Source organism: Triturus cristatus, chromosome 10, assembly GCF_964204655.1.
Source record: "Triturus cristatus chromosome 10, aTriCri1.1, whole genome shotgun sequence".
NCBI classification, from domain to species: domain Eukaryota; kingdom Metazoa; phylum Chordata; class Amphibia; order Caudata; family Salamandridae; genus Triturus; species Triturus cristatus.
The window spans coordinates 870,991,812-871,015,464 of NC_140593.1; the positions used below are offsets into that span (position 1 = coordinate 870,991,812).

General features: G+C 44.8%; 1 protein-coding gene across 1 annotated transcript in view; it reads right to left on the minus strand.

The window, feature by feature from the left end:
• Window positions 1–18,335: 18,335 nt before the first annotated feature.
• The window catches only part of LOC146796142 (SCO-spondin-like), a 1,481,201-nt gene continuing 1,475,883 nt past the window's right edge, over window positions 18,336–23,653 (minus strand). Inside the window, exon 117 of the mRNA XM_085631266.1 lies at window positions 18,336–18,485. Within this exon, the coding sequence (XP_085487392.1) occupies window positions 18,463–18,485 (23 nt within the window). The 3' untranslated portion in view covers window positions 18,336–18,462. The remainder of the gene's footprint in view (window positions 18,486–23,653) is intronic.

The window sequence follows — 23,653 nt, forward strand, 5'->3', positions numbered from 1 at the left end:
CGCCATCATATCACTCCCCACATCAGGTTTCTACACTGGCTTCCAGTAGCAAAACGTATTGAATTCAAATCTCTTGTATTAGCGTTTCGGGCCATGCATAACATTGGTCCTAGATACCTGAGAAATAGGCTTCGACTTTACCAACCTTCACGAATACTGAGATCTAATTCCCAGTTTCTATTCTCCGTTCCCCGATTTTCAAAAGCCAGAAAAGGAGGAAGGTCCTTCACAGTTAGCCATTACATTTACGCATGTCAGACTCTGAATCCGAGTTCCGTAGGAACTTGAAAACGTGGTTCTTCGGTCAAGGCTAATTGTGAGGGCCAGTTTGCTCACCTGATCTTCCGTAAAGTGCCGGGACGCCTCTGTTTGAGGTAGTTGTTTGCGCTATACAAGTAACTCTATTATTATTATATTATTACTAAATACTGAGTTCTGCAATATGAGAAAGCTGTCAGGTGGTGGCTGTCTGGATGAAGAGGAAGGCGGAAGAAGGCAATCTTTAAATCAATAACTGAAAAATGCTTGGAGTCTTGGGGATTATTTTTCAAGATGATGGAGGGATCAGGGACATTTGGGAATTCTGGTGCCGCTATGTTATTCAGAGAGCACGGGTCTTGAACCATGCGCTAAGTATTACTCTTAGCTTTTTTAACTGGGTAAATTGGGGAGTTGCAAGGAGACACTCCAGGGTAAATCACTTCCTGTTCCAGCAATGCCTGCATTGTAGGGGTAATGTCCTCATCTGCTGTCCTAAGTATTGTACTTCTCCCTGGAAGTACTGAATTTTCTTCCTATTTACTTTGTATCCTCTCTGTGCAAGAGTGGTTAAAAGAGATATAGCGTCTCTTCTGAACTGTTGCTCCATTGACATATTGCAACAGACTACTGTCACATTGGAAATTTGACAGGTCACTCTTTATCACTCTGTTGAATATGCTGGGGTACTCGCAATACCCTGGTGGTGAACAAGAGTATAAGTACCGAGGGACAGATCTACAATGAAGTGCCACAGCGTGGCACAGCAAGCCCTTTGGCTGCGCCACGCTGCAGCACTTCCGAAGCACAGGAATGCAACATATTTACAATAAGATGTCGCATTTCTGTGCTCTCCCCTGCGCTGGCGCACAAACTGATGCCATGCGCCGCTGCAGGCACCCTTGCACCAAGATGCAAGGATGCCTGCGTCATGGGGAGATTGTTTTTGTGCAGGAAGGGGCACCTTCCTGCACAAAAACAATCACAAAATCCATTTTCCGCTTTCAATGCATGCTGTAGCATGCAGAATGCTTTGAAAGAGGAAAAAACAAGGAGAAATTAAAACATTTCTCCTCGTTGCGCCTCGCTATGCCTCCCCTGGGGAGGCATAGCATTGACACGCATTTCCAGATTTACGATTCCTCGTAAATCTGGAAATGTGTCTTGTTCCATGGGTGTTGCTTGGGAACACCCAGAGCAACACCCATGGACCCCCTTCCACGAAAAGTGCTGCGTGTGAAGGGGCCATATTTACAAGGAGAGGAAAAGTCACGCAGGGTGGCTTTTCCGCTCCTTGTAAATATGGAGAAGTGAAATGTGCCTCCAGTACGTCACAAAATGTGACGTACTGGTGGCACAGGGGGCTCGTAAATCTGCCCCTGAGTTCTGCAATATGAGAACGCGGTCAGATGGTGGCTGTCTGGATGAAGAGGAATGCTGAAGCAGGCAATCTTTAAATCAATAACTGAAAAATGCTTGCCGTCTTGGGGATTATTTTTCAAGATGATGGAGGGATCAGGGTCAATTGGGAATTCTGGTGCCACTATGTTATTCAGAGAGTGCAGGTCTTGAACCATGCACCAAGTATTACCCTTAGCTTTTTTGACTGGGTAAATTTGTGTGTTGCAAGGAGACACTCCAGGGTAAATCACTTCCTGTTCTAGCAATGCCTGCATAGTAGATGCAATGCCCTCATCTGCTTCCTTGGACAGGGGATATTGCTTTGCCCTGGGTAATAGGGCGCCAACTTCAATGTAATCCGGAAAGGTACCGCAGTGTGGACGAGACCAACATCATTGGGATCCTTAGTCCACAAGGTGTCTGGAATGTGCAACAGTTCTGCTTCCTTTACTGAATCAAACATTCTTCTTGGTGTGGGTAATCTGACTTCTAACACTGTCCTCAATGGTATGCCCTCTTGAAAAACCACAACTGTTTTCTTGGGGTCATCATCAAACAGTTGGTCATCCAGTATCTTTCTTACCAACATTCCTGGCTCTAGGAAGATAACACATGCCCACAAAATATTATTATGGACGCTTGCTATCAGAGCTCCATAGTTTGGTGTTTATTTCCAAGGTTTCTATCTGCAATATCAACTTGGCATTTGATAGCTCAGAGCCTTGCCCTCATTGTCAAAAAATGAACTTGTTGGGCAATTGATCCTCTTTTCCCAGTAACTCTGGTGTGCCCGCTGCAATAGTATATACTGCTGTAGTGAATGTCTCCAAATCATTGGGTCATGCTCTGATTTAGCCTCTGTTGGAGGAATCTACCATTAGTGCCATGATTTTGGAAAGTGGGATGGAGCAAAGCATGGTACCATCTGGTTCAAATTGAATGATCATACTCAATTTGGCTGTAAAATCTCTTTCTAAAAAATTAGCTGGGGCAGCTGGAGAGAAAAGTAAACAGCCATCATTGTGTCTTCCCCCACTTCCATCTCCACAGGTTTAGTAAAAGGAACCTGTATAACTTTCCTAGAGGATCCCTGTGTGTCCATTGATCTATTGTAATTTGGAAGGCCTCTTTACCTTATACACAATTTGGTTGCTCATGTATCTATGAGAAATGCATACCTCTTGTCATTGATTCCTACAGTCACAGCGGGTTCCTCATTTGCCCTGTGTGTTCCTGACAAGATTGGACAATTAGAAATGCTCTGTGGGCTCACCCATTGTGTGTATCCTCCCATAGGATTCACATGGAAAGTATTTCATCTCCTTACAAGTACATCTCCTTGTCCACTTTGGAGTGGAGTCCCCGTGGGGAGTGCCTGGTAGTTCTGCTGAGTTGGTCCCTGCTGCACTTGGGGCATTGGTGGTGACTGCACATTTTGCGAGGGTGTCTGGGGCACATATATTACTTGTGGATTTTGCTGTGGCTGCACTGCCAAATTACCCGATTGGCTATAATTTCCCATTCTTCCACTTTGCCGATCTCATCACTTCATGTTGCAGTCTTCAATCAAATGCCCATACCCTTGACAATAATAACATGTTTGATCCCTTCTTGGAGGACCCATCCTACCCTGTCCTACTCCTGCACGACCTCCTCTACTACTTCCCTGTGTCCTTACATTGTGCTGATGCTGTGGGTACTGCCATTTAGTGGCCCCTGGGACCGTTCCCACAGACATTGCAGTCATCTGAGTGGCCGCTGCCACTCCAGCACCTTCCATTTGTCCTTTCTTCACTTATTTCTGCTGCACCAACTTGGCTGCTGCTTCCTCTGCTATTTCCCGCTTGTTTTTTACTTTTTCTTTCTTTTTCTTGCAAAAATGGATTATGTGTGCTGAATTTGGCTTCCCGTGCCACTATGTTACCTAAGCTATCCTGCAAATCAGGAGCCAACCCTTTCTTGACTACATTATAAAACAATACAAAGGTACTCCTGTCACTTCCCAGCCCTGACCTATTCCTGGGTCCATTTTTCCTTCATCGTATTGATGTATTGTGCGGGATCCTCATTTAGATGCATACACTTAGTCATGAGGGATACACTGTCTAGCCTATTGGGGTACATTTTCCTCAGCTGATCACACAGTACAGATCTAACCAGATTAAATGGAGACCCATCACACCTGGTATCAGTGAGGGTTACATTTCTAACACCAGCCTTTTGAAATACTGTGTTTGTTCCATCCCCTATGAGGGAGCTGAGCAGGCTTTTACATCCCCTACTGCCTGGGTGATGCCTGCAGTTTTTTTTAATGCCCTGATCCATTTCCCTGCTCCCTCTGTAAGCAGTGGCAACTGACTTCTAAGGTTTTCCTTGTCTATTTGTGGCCAAGGAACATAATGTGGTACCCCAGGCCCCTTACGTATCAGGGGCATCTGATGCAAAGGGGTGGTGGCCTGCTGGGGATGGTGCTGTCTGGCATACTTCTGCCACACATGCAAATCTTTTCTCATGTAAGGGTAATCCCAATCTGGTTCAACCTCACCATACCGAATGCAATCTTCAGCATTCGCCATGTCATGTGGCTCAAAGGACCAATATTGTAGGCATGGACTTAGCTGTTGAGCTAACCACTCCTTCCAGTCTGCTAAATTATCTACGGATGGTACAACACTGTGCCAGCTATTTATCTCCTTCAGCAACTGTCTCAATGGGAGTGAGGTCTGTCCTGCTTGAATTTGATTGGGCACTCATTTACTGTGCTGGTCTGTTGTGGAGTGACGCTTGTCCTCCAACCTCCCTGGATCCCATTCTGTGGTCTGGCTGGCCATGGAAGCTTTCAAATTATAATCGCTCAAGCTCTGTTGCTCGAGGCTTCCTAATTCTAGGGAGCACAGCTTGTTCTCTTTCCCTTGAGTGTCAGTCAGTTTAGGCAGTTTTTATGTGCCCCTTGTGTGGTTTAAGTCAATGAGTAATAACATAGGTGGGGGGATTTGCTTCTGGGGTTTGAAGCAATTCACTCATGCCCTCCGCACGCTGGTGTATGGATTCTATTCCGTCTGCTAACTTCCCAAAACATCCCAAAACTTGTATGTATTCTATTCTGTCTGATAACTTCCCAAATCTTCTCTGAGTTTGTCCTGTAAAGTGAGTTTGTTCTGTAAAGTCCTGTAAACCCTTCTCTCTTCACTTCACTGGGCTCTCTCTTACTCTCACAGCATGATCACCAGTCCTGCACACTCTCTGATGAGACTATTACGGCCGCCCTTCTCCTTCTGCCAAGGGGGTGAAATATCTTCAGTCCTTCTTTGCTTCTGTTCCTTTGCTTGAGATATTGACTGTTGTGTCATACCTACACAACACCTCACAACCTACATACCTACACAAACACTTCCATTTCACATGTTCACGTTTAAAGTTGACATCTTTTAAACAGTGACCCTTGTAACACATTTTGCTTACACGTCACTGTACACAGAAAATAACTGCTTACATGTACATCTCCTCGTATGCACAATATCATCTCTTAGAACACTCTGTACAAGGTTCCCGGTACTCTGTGCAAACTGTGTTATGGACTGTTGTCTGTTAGGCGACAGCCCTGGGTGGGTGGAATAAACAAGATGCAGCCAGACCAGAGCTCAGGCACTGAATGCATGTGTTAGTTTAATATAAAAACCGCATGAGACCTTGCTTAGGCAGAAAAGTATTTCAACAAGATTGTCATGGTCACTCTGTGCCTGAATTCTAGCCCAGCTGGATTCCATCCCTCTCCTGAGAAAGACGGAGGCCTGCTCCACATCAGACCTGACTGTCGAATGATGCACGCACACGGGTAAATGAGGAGTTAGACCACTCTGTGGAATCTAGCAGATTATCACATCTATGCATATTAGAACAACAAAGCTAGGCAGAGGTATAATTATATGTTTTCAGATACTACAATGCATTTGTACAATAGAGTAATTATTTATCCTCTTCACCATTCTTGTCATGCTGGTGACATTGGTTTGCTTCCTTCTATTAATCATTGAAGTACATATATTTTACACAAGATTCCAGTTGCCTCAATAAACATTTTAAATACCACTTGTGTATTTCTTGTGTACTTCTTTGTGCATGCCTTAGTTACAAACAAATGGGCAAGATTTTTTTCCACGATTTCCTTGGGGGAATTAGGGTTGTCATGTTTTGAGGTTGCAGACACCATCAGGTATCCATGTTGGAGGGACGTAGAGTGGAATGGCGTAAAGTAACATAGAGTCAGGGGGCGCAGAGTGTTGTAGAGTGGAATAGAGTGTCGTAAAGTGTATAGAGTGGAGTAAAGTGTCAGAGTGGAGTAGAGTAGAGTAGAGTGGTGTAGAGTAGACTAGACTAGAATGGAGTAAAGTGTTGTAGACTGAAGTGGAGTGGCATAGAGTGGAGTAAAGTGGTGTAGAGTGTAGTGTCGTAGAGTGGAGTGTCAAGTATTGGAGTTGAGTTGAGTGGCGTGGCATAGAGTAGAGTAGAGTGGCCTAGAGTTGAGTGGCATAGATTGGATTAGAGTGGCCGAGAGTTAAGTGGCATAGAGTGCATAGAGTCATGTAGAGTGTCGTAGAGTGGAGTGTCATAGAGTGGGGTGGAGTGACATAGAGTGGAGGGACATATAGAGGAGCATCGTAGAGTGGCATAGTGTAGAGTGGAGTAGCATGTTTTGGAGTAGTGTAGAGTGTAATAGCATAGAGTGGAGTGGCATAGAATGAAGTGGTGTACAGTGTAAAATTGGACAGTGGATTGTTACACAGTGGAGTGGCATAAAGTGGAGTGGTGTACAGTGAAATACCGTACAGTGCAGTGGTGTACACTGAAGTGGCGTACAATATAGTAGCGTACATTGGAATAGTGCAGAGTGGAGTAGAGTAGAGTGGAGTAGAGTAGAGTGGCCTGGGGTGGAGTAGAGTGGAGTGACTAGGGTAGAGTGTAGTAAAGTATAGAGTGGACTGGCAATGCATGGAGTTTTGTAGGGTTCAGTAAAGTGGCATAGAGTGGCGTAGAATCATAAATGGGCATGGAGTTGATGTGGAGTGTTGTAGAGTGGGGTGTCATGGAGTGTCATAGAGTGGAGTTTCGTAGAGTGGAGTGGCGGAGAGTGGCATGGAGTGGAGCAGAGTGGAGTGTCTTAGGGTGTCTTAGAGTGGCTTAGAGTGGTGTAGATAGTAGTGGCATAGAGTGGAGTAGACTGTTGTAGAATGGAGTGTCGTAGAGTGTTATAGTGTGTCGCAGAGTGAAGTGGAGTGGAGTAGAGTGGTGTAGAGTGTAGTGATGTAGAATTGAGTGGTGCAAAATGGCTTAGAGTGGAGTGGCATGGTGAGTCGTAGACTGAGAGGGCATAGAGTGGAGTAGAGTGGAGTGGTGTAGAGTAGAGAATGCATGATGTGGTAGAGGACTGCTTTTACAGACAACACATTTTACATTGAAATTATCATTACTTTGGCACAGACATACCGCTTTAACTGATAAAACTATACAGCGTACAAATGATGATGTTTGGAAATGGCATCACCTAGAGTAATGAATTGTTTTGATAATATTAAAATATTGGTTTACAGCCCAGTTAAGAATTTAAAAAAAATGTTCTTCATGTGTGCTTTCCTAATTCTGATATATTCTGAATTGTTTGCACAGGTCATTTACAGACATTTTAATGATGTTGTGCACTAGAAAAAAAAAGCATTTCCTTTCCCACCCTCAGATTGTCATATAAATCCTCTCACTTTGAAGTCAGAGAAAGAAAAGTCAACCCTGAACTCCCTTGGAAGACAGAGCTTAACATTTGACCTCTGTATTTTAATACACAGCAAATTTGACTGTACAAAAACAAAATGTAAAGGAGTTTTTACAGAAAGCGAGCACCCATGGAAGAATACAGTAAACAGGCTACTTTCCATGGCAGGGACAAAGACAAGCTGGACAGCCTAAAACAAACAAAGCCAGCAAATAGAAATCAAGCAGATGTGAGTTACAAACCACAAAGCCAATGGTAAGAAATGGGCAGAATTCATTCATAGGTCAGCTTTCAGACTTCCCCCCGAGTACTTTGGCAACCAGACAGCTGTGCCCTCAAAGTATTGAGAGGGCATCAAGATCTCACTAAGGGAAGGCAATCCCCCAGGCATATAATAAACCACTGACGGCAGAAGGCTAAACCCCTCTAGGGCACCAAAGAAAAGTGGCACCGAAAGTAATTCCTAGCTAGAGGGATACAGTCCAACTTGCAGTAGAACAATAATATATAGCACCCAGAAGAATGCGAATGAGCATTGAGGGGGTTGAAAACATACAACCAACTGAATTGAAGGGTGGACTGGGCAAAGGACTAATAAAAAATGAAGCAGTGAGTTAATTGGGAGTTAATAACAACATTAGCGGCATTATGTGCTCAGCCTTTCAAAATGCGCCAAAACACAAACATTTGCAGCTCAAATAAGAGTGTTGATTATCTGCCAATACTGCTCTTTGTACAACAGGAACTTGCACTGCTCGTGTGACATTGGCAGTGTGTATTTACATACAGCGGCACAAGTTAAGAATAGGGTCACAGCAGGAAGAAACTAAAATGACTCTCTACTAAGATATACATTGATTGTATGCATAAATAATGCAGCAAGGTGTACTAAATTAGGTGAGAAGAAAAGGCATCTTATGCAGCCTGATGTAGCATATTTTGAATCAGTAGTCACCAATTTCTCAGTTATACCAAGTAACTCTGTGAGAGCAGAGATTTCACCTCACTAATATCAGTTTAACACCTAAATACAGCAATCTGTAAGAGAAGTGACCTGCCTGTTCATGATAGGATAACTGACACTTCGTTGCAACACACATTTCAGTGTTCTTAGTAACTTTTGATCCATTTGAACTAGAAACATTTTTTTTGTTAAAATCTGCAAATTATTGTCACTATGTGACAAATGCGGCCAACCCATAACTATGCGCATATCACCACACTCGCAGAATCTCAAAATCCCAGCGGCTCTGGACATATGTCATGTCTTAAGTACTAGGTATCCCTATCCCTGGCACTTCAAGTATCCCACCTCATTGGTGTTTGTCAGGAAGTTTGCTAATTAAGCTTAGAATGCAAGACTGCTGGCCCATGTGAAACATAATATATTTTTCAACTTTTATATGGACCCTGGGAGGGCCAAGAGGCTGCCTTGGGAGGGCCTGGCCCAACTGGCACCACTGCTAGAACCGGGCCTGTTTGTATCATGTTCTTTGGTCCCAAACAGATCTACAATCATACTGATCGGAGGCAGACGTGCAACACCCATTGAGCTGAAAGGGTTCAGCCCCCCGCTGTCATGTCTATCAGTCCGGGCTGCTGCAGCTCGAGCTGCTGTGAGCTTGGCTGGGCATTGTCTGGAGTCTTATCTCACAGGTCTTTAAAGGCCATTTGCATATTTACATACCTTTGTAAACTGCTAACCGAGGCTGTTTTTTTCTGGTTCCAGTACCCCTTGCTGTCAATCAAAAAACAAAACCCCACTGCCTGGAAGTTATTTCTTCAATATATAGTGTCACGTCTAGATTGGTAGCGAAGGGAAATAAGTCACCTTGTCACCACCGGGCTGGATGAGTGAATGAGTGAGTGTGGTATTAATTAGATTGCATGGTTAAGTAAGGTCTATTTTGTATAATATTTATGTTGCATACATCTGGTGGATAGGGGTTTTGTAATTGTTGATACTTATTTATTCTCTGTGTCAATTTTATGAGCTATTTATGTACTTTGATACAATTGTGTATTATTGACATGCACAATAAACTAAGGGTATATACCCTAAAAAATTGCAATATTATGTATGACTTCGTTTTTCACAAAAATCTTTTTTGCACACTGTGTCCAGCCCGGTGGTGACGAGGTAACGTATTTCTCTTCGCTCCCAATCGAGATGTGACACTATATTGAAGAAATTACTTTCAGGCAGTGGGGTTTTGTTTTTGACTGATAGTAGAAGTTTTCCCCTGTTCCCCTGTCTAGGTATCAGCCCAGGGGCCCTCTTCTGTTTGACTTTTCCAGTACCCCCTGAGCCCCCATTCTGCCTATTCTTTACATTTGGATGTTACTTTTTACTGCCTTAGTTTGAGAATGCATTTCTTGAATCGAATATAATGTAGGGTTGCCAAATGAAAAATTCCAACCATTTGTTGTTTAAAAAGCTTTCAAAGGCATTGTGTTGACACTAAATAGGGTTATATATAAAATAGTATGTATTCATTTGTAATGTGACTTTTCACTCTTTGTTCCCTTTAATTATCAGTCATGGATCATTCAGACAGCCCTACAACACAATTAAACATGCTTTTTATTTATAGTAGTTGTTCCAAGTATGCACAGATAAGTGCTGACAGTAGGCTTTAGGTGACTGCTTATTTTTGCACCGTCTGGGACATCAATATAATGCGCTGGCAACCCTAATCACAAGACTGGAAGTTTGTTGTAGGATGAGCACAATATTTATTTCCTCCACCCTCAATCCCTGGACCCTGAATAATGCCATAATAGCCATATTTTAACGTCAATAATATGCTGAGCTACTTCAAATGTCTGGGAATGCACCCTGCATTCAGATAACTCACTCCTCATTCTCGCCCTTCACTTTCACGCTCACCCTGCACTCACAGCAATCACAATGTACTCATGCTGATTACCATACACTCACACCACCCTCACACCCTGCACTCACAGTGGCCACACTGCACTTATGCCACTCACCATGAACTCACACCGTTCTCCCTCCACTTACCCTGCAGTCACATGAGTACACTGCTCACTCTGCACTCACAATGCTCTTGCGCTGTTCACCCTGTACCTCCCCTTCAGTCACACAAGCACATTACTCATTCTGCTCACGTGACACTTCACTCACCTGTCCCCTTCACTACTCACTCTGCAATCTCACTCAAACAAGCCCATCACTAACCATACATTAATTCGTCCCACTCTGCACTTACATCCGCACCCAAATTCATATGGTCACTTCACTCACCCTTCAGTCATTCTTCTTACCCTACTCTTGCACGTTGCATCGCTCACCGTGCACACACATGGGCACTCCTGTCACCCACACAGTGCAGAGGGTTAATGTGCCTGCTACAAAGAACGTGTACCATGCAGATCACAGAACTGAGTGTGAGTAAACTTTTGCTAGCCGTGCACAACCAGCGTTAGGGCCAGTCCTGGCTGGGAGTCTAAGCCCACCCCCCGAAGATTGGGTCTAGTTGCGCCCCTGTTCGGTGGTGTGGATGAGCTTGTGTCTTCCCAGTTCCTTGGTCATCAAGATGTGACTGACATAACAGACCTAGACACTGATATGCACAGATGGCTTGCCAGCACCCTGCTGGTGGCAAAGCCGTGTATTTTTAGACATAGGCGCCAAACTTCCTCCCCTACTGCTCACGAATGACTGAAAGAGCTACATAGAGTATGTCTCCATGATCTAACTACCTATACATTGAATGATTAGCTAAAGGTGTTCAAGAGGGCATTGGGTGCCTTCCTCGCCTCGGTAGGAAGTGCTGACCGAACACTTCCTCCCTCTATGATTTCTTCTTTCCCAACTATGGGCCCTGCTGTGCACATTAGACTTGATCCAGGCTCTTCTAAGCGCTTTTACGAGACTCCTTCGGGGCACCCTCCTGTTGCTGAATCCCCACGGGCAAAATATATGTCTTTTTTGCATGGAATGTATATGTTGCAAACTGAATGACTATGGGGCATATGTATCAAACTCCTGTGTAGCGAATCCTAATTTGAAATATTTTGCGATACACAAATTGAGATTCGCTAAGCGGGATGTATAATTTAAATCGCAAATCGATAGCGATTTCTTAAAAATCGCAAAATATTCTCAGAAACCCGTTTAGCGATTTCTTAATAGCGAAATTCGCTAATTAAGAAATCTCTAAAATGGGAATCTGCAAGCCAGGTGCAGCCTGATGACATCACAAACAGGAAACTGGAGTGATTTCCTGCACCTGCTCACCAGAGCCACACCCAGAGGCTGCTTGGGGAGTGTGAGGAGGCATCCAAGGAGAGTGCAGGCAGCAATGGATTCCACAAAACAACAGCAGGGCAAGGATACAGAGAAAAGGAAAAGAAAACATAAGTTTTCTGAAAAGGAGCAGGAGGTCCTCATTGAGGAGATGGTCTGCAGCCATGAGCTCCTCTTCGGCAAGAAGGCACTGCGTGTCCCAGAGGCCAGGAAGAGGAAAATCTGGCTAGAAATACAGGAGAAGGTGAATGCAGTCGGAGTCACCACACGTACCATCGAAGAGCTGCGCAAGCGGTGGTACGACATGCGCCAGAGGTCCAAGGAGAGGGTGGCAGCCAGACTGCAGGATGCCAATCAGACTGAAGGAGGACCATCCACTGCAGAGCAGCCAACCCCCCCATGAGGAGCTCGTGGAGTCTACTCTCCTGCCTGAGAGCGTTGGTGGTGTGGCTGACATAGACAGCTCCGACCCTGCATCCAGCAGTCAAGGTAAGATGCATGCAAAATCAATCTGCACTCCTCCCCATCCCATGCACACTTCCCCAAATGCGCATAGTAAACTCCCAAAAAGTCAATCCAGCCCAGGTCTTACAGCACACCCAGCAATGCATCATGGGACTCGTAGTACTGTGTCTGACTGTGTGTCCATGAGACTCAGGCAATTAACTGTAACATGTGGGTTGGGGATAAGTGAATGATACAGTGTCAGAAGTCTGGAAAATCAAAATGTAGTAACTTTATTGATTGCCACATGCAGACAAGAACACAAACTCATGTAGTCCCCTTTACATCCACAGCACATGGCAGGACACAAGAAGACAGCGCAGAGGGAGAGGAGCCAGCACACCCTGCGGACTCCAGCGATGACAGTGAGCAGCTGCCAATCCAGCGCAGGAAGCGCGCACATGTGCCCCCACTGCCTCCATTTGAGGACGATATACCTGCCACAGGGGATGACACCGACAGGAGAGAGGGGAGTCAGGGTGTGTCACATATGCCCAGTCATGACACAGAAACGCCAAGGAGAAGACCACAGGAGACATCCAGATCAAGGCCCAGGAGCAGCACTGCGACTGAAGCAGAAGGGTCCGTGTTCACAGGCCTGGAACAGAGCATGCTGCAGGAACAGCGCCTGCAGAGTAAAGCACTGCGGTCAATAAATCGGCAGCTATTCCTCATCCACAAGGACCAAAAGAACATGGGGGAGGGCTTTGTGGCCATGGCAGGGGCGATCCATGAGCTCTGCGACACCTTGAGGCAGACCCAAGCCGACAATGACAGGGCTGGCCGACGTGCCAAAGCACGCCTCCAACATTACACAAAGGCCGTGAACGCCTATGCACCACCACCAGCACCCTCACACGCAGAAGCGTAACAATGCAGGTTGAGATGGCTCACTGCTGCCAGGACATAGCCCGGGGACTTGCGCAGGTGACCACTGCTGTGGAGCAGCTGCAGACGGCCAATGCTGGTGGCAGCGCACTCATGGCCTCTGCCGACAGTGAGGACACCTCAAGTCGGAGCAGCGTCACTCCCACCCTGCCAGGGGAAAGACGACACAGTGGCAGACAGGGCGCAAGACAACTGAACACCATGGGGGGCACTCAGGAGGCTGGACGGTAACGTAGGAGGTGAACATGTGCGGTGACAATCACTGCAACACGGGTGAATTAACCCTATAATCCTGTTTGTACAGTTACTTGTGCCTTACCTGCACTGTGTGCACAACATGTGCTGGGGACAGCTACTATTTTTTTAATGTGAAGTGTGAATAAACACTTCACACATCATCAAGCTTTGTTGTCTCATTTCATCATTACTCACCTAGAAGTAGTTTTGTGTGATCTCTGTCCGTCTCTGGCGTCCAGCAGCTGCCCCAACTCCTGCAGCAGGTCTGGCAGGGGGGGCAGGGCGCTCGTCATCCGATGTGTCTGCATCGGTCACATCAATTGTGGTGCCTTTCCTCATTGCCATGTTATGTAGCATTGCACAGCTTGCCACGATTTTACAGCAGGTCTCAGGGCTGTATTGCAGTGCGCCTCCACTCTTATGCAGGCACCTGAAGCGGCTCTTCAGGATTCCAAATGTACGCTCAACGACGCAGTGTGTAGATCTGTGTGCCCTGTTGTAGCTCCTCTCATTAGCATTTGCAGGATCCAGATATGGGGTCAGGATGAAGTCGCGCACTGCATAGGCACTGTCACCTGCATGGAAAAAAACACAATAGGTAAGTCAATGTCCCCCCCCTCAAGTGATGTAGTGGATGTATTGGTGTGTGCCATGTCTTTACCTAGCAGGTACCCCTCCCCAAACTCTCCAGCACTCAGACGTCTGTGTATTCCACTGTGTCTGAAGATGAATGAGTCATGTGTACTGCCGGGGTATTTGGGTACGATGTCTGTGATGAGATACTTTGCGTTGCACACAATCTGTATGTTGAGGGAATGGTAGCATTTCCGATTCCTGTAGACATATTCTGTTGCTGCTGGGGGTGTGATGGCCACATGGGTCCCGTCGATGCAGCCAATTACGTGGGGGAAACGTGCGATCTGGTAGAAGTCCAGTTTTGTTTGCTGTAATGCCTGTTGGGTGGTGGGGAGGTAAATGTGATGTGAGAGCCTCTGTAGCATTGCATCTAGGAAGGCATGGAAGAAGCGCGAAAGTGCACTCTGGGACACCCCACCAACCTCCGCTATTACCCGTTGTAAGCTCCCTGACGCCAGGAGGTGCAGGGAGCACAGGACCTGCACATGTGTTGGAATTGTTTGTGTCCTGCGTGTAGGGTGCTCCAAGTAGGGTTTCAGCTCCTCAATCAGGTCCATTATGGTCTGTGGGTGCAGTCTGTACTTGTCATAGATGTCCTCCTCAGTGTGCTGGAACAGAGTGATGCGCAGCCTGAATATACGTTCCTGTCTCATTCTCCTCTGTGCAAGGGCCCGAATACGCAGCCTCCTGGCTATCACGTACATTGCTGCCATTGTGGGTGGGACTGTTGCATTGTGGGGTGGTTTAAGTACCTTTCAACAGTTTACCACCTGCAAGCAATTGGTGTTAATAGCGATTTCTTAATATGCGAATTTCGTTAATTCGCTATTTGCGACATTTTGATACATATGTTTGCGATTTCTTAGTTTGCGAATTCTTTTTAGCGATTATCGCTAAGCTAAGAAATCGCAATTGAAGTATTCGCAAGGAAATTCGCAGTTTTCATGTTTCGCAGCCTAAGAAATCGCTAATTTAGCGATTTCTTATTTTTCTGTGTGGAAGTGTGTCATACATATGAAATTGCGAAAAATCAGTCGCAAACGCTGTTTTTTGCGATTCGCAGCGTTTGCGACTTATTTTTCCATTCATACATATGCCCCTATATCTACGTTAACTACATCGATACGTCGCTGTACTTGCTTGTTAATGTACAATTATATCACTGCATTATGGGGCCGCTATGTGGTATTGTATCTTGGAGAAAACAGACATTCGTGTGTCTCTTTATTTTACCTTGTTGGTTTTACTCCCTTCTCCACCCTCCTCCCCCACCCCTTCCCTATGTGTTGCCCCTCACCTCTCCATCTTTCCTCATTATGCAACAACGGTTAGGATCTGTTCTTACTATGTTCATCCTTTACGAACGCGAAGGCAGCTACGAGTCTGCCTTTCTTGTGATTTATGCATTCATACATATTGTGTAATTATTCACTCTAAAAATGCCTAATAAAAGAATTGTTGCAAAAAAAAGAATTTTAACTGCTTAAGTCTTCAGAGGAACATGACAGGCACTTTTGCAGACCATGTAATTCGAAATAGCCAGGGCATCGGTAGCCAGCCCCTCATGGAGGGGCCTCTCCTTTGAGGAGTCAGCAATACCGGCGCATTGGGCAATCTGCTGACCGCTTGTTTTTACTGCTGGTCATAAGGTGACGTCTCATGACTATTAATGAGTTGGACCACATGCACCTTACTACACACTGCCCCAGTTCACAGCAAATGGTTGGTGTTTCTGTCACTACGCAAAGGGACAAGCTGATGAAAGGTCTAAGCAGTGCAAATGTTGAATTGCATACCTACCTGCTTCTCTGGCCGTATGTAAAATAAATTTGGGCAAAGGGCCAAGGTGATATATTGAAGGCACAGGAGACAGGTGGGGCCAGATAGGACCATTCAGGTTCAGTGTTCAACGGTGACCACATTTTCAGTCAGTCGTCAGGGGCGGCAAGCCTGGTTAAATAATTGGCAAGGTTACCTGCGTACACATCACTGACTGGTTGGCACTGATGCCTGCGCAACGTGGCCCTTGCCCCTTTTTCAAACACTAGAGTTCTTGTTCTCCCCACCCTCCCATCCCTGTATTAAGTACACTTAGTGGGTGCCTTTGATCATTGTTGGTAGTGGGTAGGGGCAGGCACAAAACAAGTAGACAATCTGGGCATCAGGAATATAAGAGCACGCAAATTCAATATGGAATTGGATTTTTAAGCCTTTAGCTAAAGCCAGGGCAGGGGTACTACGGTCTCTACTTGAAGGCTGGGGATGCCCACTACAGCGATTGTCCATTGGCCGGCCAGGGTACTCCATTACACGGCCCTGGGGATACTGAGGGATGGTGGCTGTGCCAGGGGACCAAGCTATGGCCCAGTTTCCAATGCTCATCTCCCAATGGGTGCCAGGGGGAATCTCTGTATTGGGTGGCTCTGGGATGGTTGTTTGGGGGACCAGCTGTTATGTTGGCCCAAGCTGCCTCTGTCTTGAGGGGGCAGGTGAGTTTGCCTTGTAGAGGACAACTTATGGTGGGACCAGTGAGGTTTTTTGTCCTGGGTCCAAGTCAATTGAATCAGTCGATGCCACAAGGGCCTGGGGGGTGGTCAATCATGACTCCTTTGGAGCATTTGCTAGGGAAGTTCATTTATGAGCTGTGAAGTATATGCTAGGAACCTTAATGTATTAATTATGTCCATGTGATAATCACAATGCTGTACTGTACATATTGTAACTTTAGGTGAAAACTAACATTTGTTGTGTTTATGAGGTGTTGAGGTGTAATAAATACAGCCAGAGAATGGTATATTCTTCAATGTAAGAATGTTGGCTTGCATTGTGTCTTTTTGTAGAATCTTTTTATATATGTTGTTGAATGTGTAAATGCCTGTCCGGTTTGAGGTGTGACCGGTCTCACTGCGGTCCCCAACCTGTAATCAATCAGTCATTTAAGAATGTGCAAACGCTAAGGCAGTGAAAACTCCGCAGATATCTTTAACCAGTCTCTCTCCTTTACATCTCAGACCTATGCAAGGAAGAGCTACTGCATCTATCGCAAACTCCTTCATTTACCGCTGACTGGCAGCAAACCGGAGAGACTGCGGCAGGCAGGACTGCCTTTCCTCAACATCCCCAAATGTTCCCTGCCTCCACATATTAAAGGAAACCAGGCTAGAGCTAGGCTTAACTTTCTTTTCAATTTGATTTGCTACTTTGAAAAAGAAAGGCAATGTGGTCTTTTGACTGTCAATGTGCAGTTATTTAGAGTGGTGTTGACCAAGTCTGTAAGGTTAGCATGTTCCTCAGGAACAGCCTTCTAAGGAGAGAAAGAGAAGCCTGATTTCCTATTCTCATTTGCAAACTTGGGATGTGCAGTTTGCGCACAGACTTTTCCACAAATGGGAACGCAATCAGCAGCGCTATCTATCGATTGGTTGTAGTGTAAACTGTCTATTCGCAGGGGGACGCAGAACTACCTGCCTAATAAATATTAATTATGCAGCTCGCTATTTGCAAACGCTCTGATTGGCTATGAACATAAGGATGGATGACTGCAAGGAAGTGCAGATCATCCTTGGGTTAGCATTCTTAAATGGGAAACATTTTTTTTTTTCTTTTAAATGAAGCCTATATTTGCCAAGGCTCAAGGGATTGGAGCAGGAAGTCATCTTTCAGACCACTCCTGCCCAGATGTCTGACACAATTGCGAACAGGACAGCTACCCAACGGGGGCAGCTTCCCATTTCCAAATTAGCTACCACCTGCTTTGTGGTGTCAGTAACTTTCCAATGGTTTGAACCATTGATACTTATGAATGTGAATCACGCCCCGTTCAGGCTCCCTCCTAATTGCAATTCAGAATGAGCATATAAACTATTTTTGCGGTTTAGAAAAGCATTTCGAAATTGTAAAAGAGGCTCAGTGCATGGGCAAACCTAATTTTGAAGTTACTAATCCAGTGATTTTGTGAATTACAGACAGCAAAAGGTTCTGTACATCTGGCCATAGATCACTTAAAAGAGATCTTTGAAGATGTTACTGTTCCACCAATCATGCTTCCTCTCCCAATACAGCCCTCCTAATGGATGGAAGGCGCCCTGATGCAGCTTAAGGCTAATTGAGACACTACACTAAAACATTCTTTATATCCATTATGATATAGTAACAATAATAATAACATTACTAAAAAGTACTATAACTATTAATGATAATAAATAGATGGCCAATTGACAGCCAAGAATGGAAACTGCTGAGACACAGAGTCCAACTATAATCTCTCATAATAAATGCACAATACACTTCTCATATGACTGCTGAAGACTATCTTTATTAAGTTTGACTGTACAGCAGTAAACAGTTTCTAGAAATGTCATATCTGTGGTAGAAAAGCATAAACACATAAAGCTCATTGGTACAAAACACTAAAACATATTTACAAACATATTAACATTGGAATAGACATCTGTAAACTTAGGCCGTCATTACACCCTGTATGCCCATCTTCTCCATGGGGTCAACGCTTTGTGAAATCTCCACCTAGAAAATAAAAAAGAAAACAATACATCATGACGAAGAAGACAGAAAACGGCAGCAGGATGATGGAATTCTGTGTAGACTCAGGCTTTCTGTGAACCTGGAAGTAGAATGCAGTGATGGAGCACAGCGATGCAGAGAGGCCAAAATCAGATGTCAATGAGAGTGTGGGGGCCTGGGGACACAGGGCGTGAGATGAACAATAGGGTGGTAAAATATAGGGGAATGGGGTGAAAGAGGGAGAAAATAGGGGGCGGGGAGCGAGTCTGAGAGGAAAGAGTCACTCCCACGCACTGAAAAGCATTGACTGACATTAGCAGTGGAAGGATAGCTCATCCAAACAATACACTTTGAGACCGAAATGCTCCTGGGTGGGACAAAAACAAGAATAGGCAGGAAATAAATCAATTCAGGAGTAGGAAAGCGAGATACGACTGCAGCACAATTCAATCATGAGAAACAAGCAGACCTGAAGTCTACTCTAAGTATATTTAATGTTATGGAAACTTTAGGTCTCGAAAAACTGAAGCCAAAATCTAAACAAATGACACTTGGGGGTTATACAGGTGCCCTGGCTATCAGTAAAAGTATCCAAAACAAAAAGGGAGTATACCCAGGATACAACGTCCTAGTGAATTAGAGATGGAGAGAGATACCAAAGAAAGGATTCTTTCTTTATTTAAGAAACCCCTCACTCACCAACCTAGTTGGTGACATGCTTCATCATCGGGGTGCACCCAAGTAGCCGTGTGCCACTTGGGTGTGCTTCGACGCCTGAAACTGCAGCGGAGCTGGTTGTTTGATAGTGTGAAGGTGGTGCAAGTGAGTGAATTAAAAGATGTCTTTGTTGTACTCCCTAAAACTTTAATTTGGAGCCACAAGACACGATTAAAAACCAAGCTAGATACTTCTACTGGCTTGATTCACCATGGCTTATTAGTGTTCAAGTGAAAAGATGGTCAACATGTTTCAACCTTTAAAGTGATAGTACAAGGTTTTTGTCAGGACCAAGTGTGTGAACCGGGAGGTCTGCACACGCTAAGGCACACCCTTCCCTGGATCACCAAATTGCCAGACCGTGTTCTTACGGTTCGGCACCCTGACAGCCTTCTGTGTGGGGCAAAACATTTTTAGGAAACTAATTAAAGTTTCGCCCCTTGGAGACCGTGGGGGGGGGCTGGTTATAGGTGCATTGTCCTATAACTAAAGCGCCCACCGAAGAAGCTGCATTGGGGCCACACGGAATCCCGTGTGGCCCCAAAAATGTTTGTCCCACACAGAAGGCTGTAAGGGTGCCGAACCGTAAGTACACGGTCTGGCAATTTGGTGATCCAGGGAAGGGTTCGCCTTAGCGTGCACAGACCTCCTGGTTTACACACCTGGTCCTGATGAAAACCTTGTACTATCACTTTAAAGGTTGAAACATGTTGACCATCTTTTCACTTGAACACTGATACTTCCTTGTGAATCAAGCCAGTATAAGTATCTCACTTGGTTTGTAATCATGTCTTGTGGCTCCAAATTAAAGTTTTAGGGAGTACAACAAAGACATCTTTTAATTCACTCACTTGCACCACCTTCACACTATCAAAAAACCAGCTCTGCTGCAGTTTCAGGCGTCGAAGCACACCCAAGTGGCACTCGGCTACTTGGGTGGACCCCGATGATGAAACATGTCACTGAGGGTGGGGTTTCTTAAATAAAAAAAGAATCCTTTCTTTGGTATCTCTCTCCATCTCTCTAATTCACTAGGACGTTGTGTCCTGGGGATACTCCCTTTTTGTTTTTGATATATACCCTAGGGGACTGAGAGTTGTTCCCAACTAATAACCCTTACTCTCTCTTTGTTTAATACGTACCAGTAAAAGTAAGCAAAATATAATATTGGGTCAATTTCCTGTCCATGCACATATAAACTCCATGATGTAGGTCTTTTGAGATAGTATCCTCACCTCTTCATTTGCTCATAGTGTGTACTTCACGCTTACCATCTGCATACTGCCCCTTGCTACACATGTCCAAAACCACCTCAGCAAAATTTCACACCCAACACCCTCCTCACCTACATTACAATATGAAATGATGTGTTGTGAAATAGTAAGTTAGTCTGATATTTGTATTGTGTGGAAACATCAAGCACCATATAAAATCATGAACAGATTAAACCAAAGGAAAATAGAGATGTTGAGGTTGAAGTTTGTCCAATATTGTGACCTCGCAGTGAGATGCCCTAAGTGCGAAGGAGATGTCCAGATGTCAGTTATGTGCTCACTGTACTATAGGACTCAATTTATACATAAATGACAATATTGAAGTTTGTGCAATATTGTGACCTCCTAGTGAGATGTCCGAAGTGCGAAGGGTATGTCCAGATGTCGGTCCCATGTTCACTGTGCTATAGGACTCAATCTATACCTCAATGACAATATTGAACTTTGTGCAATATTGTAACCTCCCAGTGAGACACCCTAAGTGTGAAGGGTCTATCCAGATGTCAGTTCTGTGCTCACTGTACTATAGGACTCAATCTATACCTCACTGATTAGGTCAAAGCAGTCTGGAACTGGTCTGATTGTCTTTGCTCAGAGGGGACCTGGCCTGGCAGTCGAGACTGGACTTTTCATACTGAAGCAGGACCAAGGTTGCTATGCATATGGCTAATTCCTGTCCTAGGTGGAATGTTGGGCAGAAAAATATAGATTGTGATGCAGGCCAAGTAATTGTCAGTAGCTGGGATGAATTGCAACCCAGTTGTCCGTGGACAGCTAGGGTAGTGGCTCTGAGTAGGCTGCAGGGAACATGTTTGGCTAGACTGTATGTACTGTACATGTTGTAAATCAAATGGAGGAGAGAAGAAAGAGGCTCTGATCCATTCAGCTTCCTTGCCGTAATATCCAATATCAATGAGGAATGAATCACTTGACCTGAGTAACCAGGGCTAGTAACTTTGTAATTAAAAAGCCCTCATTCACGTTCGAAAGGTCGTATGGCGGTATATCTTGGTTCTCCGCCAAGTTTTAAAACGTGTCAGCATCATCATTGGGCTTCTTTTTGTAGTATGCTTACCTCCACCTTGAGGAAAACCACTGGTTATTACAGTAGTGATCAGAGAATAAGTGAGAGTGCTCAAGTGAAGTGGGTTTAAAAGCTTGTATATCCTAGACAATATTTTAATTAGTCCGGAATCAAGTAAAAGTAAAAACAAAGTGGTGCGTATGTAGACGAGTTACTTGTCTAACGCAATATAGGTGTCCAAAATATAGGTCGGCATGTTTCAGCCCTGTATATACGCCTTGGTAGGTCGTTGGGGCTTTCTTCAGGACCTCAAAAGAAAGTGATGGTAGCTTATGAATTTTCACAGGTACCGATATGAACAATATTAGTTCAGTTGTATGTGCAGAGAGCAAATTGTTCTCCAAGTCCGTTAATACGGGCTTTAACAGGGGGCCGGCGGGCATATTTGACCTGCTGCTTGCATAGAGTTGGAGCGACTTGTGTTCGCTCTTCCCACAGCATCCTGGATGATTTCTTTGCTATCTCTCTCCGTCTCTCTAATTCACTAGGACATTGTGTCCTGGGGATACTCCCTTTTTGTTTTTGATATATACCCTAGGGGACTGAGAGTTGTTCCCAACTAATAACCCTTACTCTCTCTTTGTTTATTATGTACTAGTAAAAGTAAGCAAAATATAATATTGGGTCAATTTCCTGTCCATGCCCATATAAACTCCATGATGTAGGTCTTTTGAGATAGTATCCTCACCTCTTCATTTGCTCATAGTGTGTACTTCACGCTTACCATCTGTATACTGCCCCTTGCTACACATGTCCAAAACCACCTCAGCAAAATTTCACACCCAACACCTTCCTCACCTATACTACAATATGAAATGATGTGTTGTGAAGTAGTAAGTTAGTCTGATATTTGTATTGTGTGGAAACATCAAGCACCATATAAAATCATGAACAGCTTAAACCAATGGAAAATAGAGATGTTGAGGTGGAAGTTTGTCCAATATTGTGACCTCCCAGTGAGACGCCCTAAGTGCGAAGCATATGTCCAGATGACAGTTATGTGCTCACTGTACTATAGGACTCAATTTATATATAAATAAAAATATTGACGTTTGTGCAATATTGTGACCTCCTAGTGAGATGTCCGAAGTGCGATGGGTATGTCCAGATGTTGGTCCCATGCTCACTGTGCTATAGGCCCCAATCTATACCTCAATGACAATATTGAACTTTGTGCAATATTGTGACCTCCCAGTGAGACACCCTAAGTGTGAAGGGTATGTCCAGATGTCAGTTTATGTGCTCACTGTACTATAGCACTCAATCTATACCTCACTGCTTAGGTCAAACTAGTCTGGAACTGGTCTGGATTGTCTTTGCTCAGAGGAGACCTGGCCTGGCAGTTGAGACTTGACTTTTCATACTGAAGCAGGACCAAGGTTGCTATGCATATGGCTAATTCCTGTCTTAGGTAGAATGTTGGGCAGAAAACAATAGATTGTGATGCAGGCCAAGCAATTGTCAGTAGCTGGGATGAATTGCAACCCAGTTGTCCGTGGACAGCTAGGGTAGCAGCTCTGTGTAGGTTGCAGGGAACATGTTTGGCTAGACTGTATGTACTGTACATGTTGCATTTTTTGATTATGTTGAGCATGGTGCTTTTTTGTGCTGTATTGAATGGTGACAGTAAACAAATGTGTATCCCTGTGTGAGAGAAGAACATAATATGGAGGTTTACAAAGCCTACCATACAGCATTGTGAATTGCAGGGCTTCTCCGTAGCATTCCTGAGGCCCTTTGAAGTGGACCAGACTCTGGCAAGTGGAGGACAGGAGGCAGGTGGCCACTTTGAAGTGCAGAGGCAGTCCCAGTGAGAAAAGCTCTGCTTCTGTAGTGCCTATGCTTTGGACCTCCTGAGAGTGAGCTTTGAGCCACACCTCTGCTTCCTATTGACAGCAGGGAACAAATACCGAGGCTTGGCTAGGCTAGGATGGGAGTAATATGCAAAAAGGTAGGAGTTGCCTGTAATTTTTCTCCCATGTGGACCTGTGGAACACACAATTGTCTGCAAAATTAAGGCACATACTGGGTGAAAATCCAGGTCAGAATTCTCATCAAACAGTGACAGGACCCAGTCAGCAGGGTGGGTGACATTT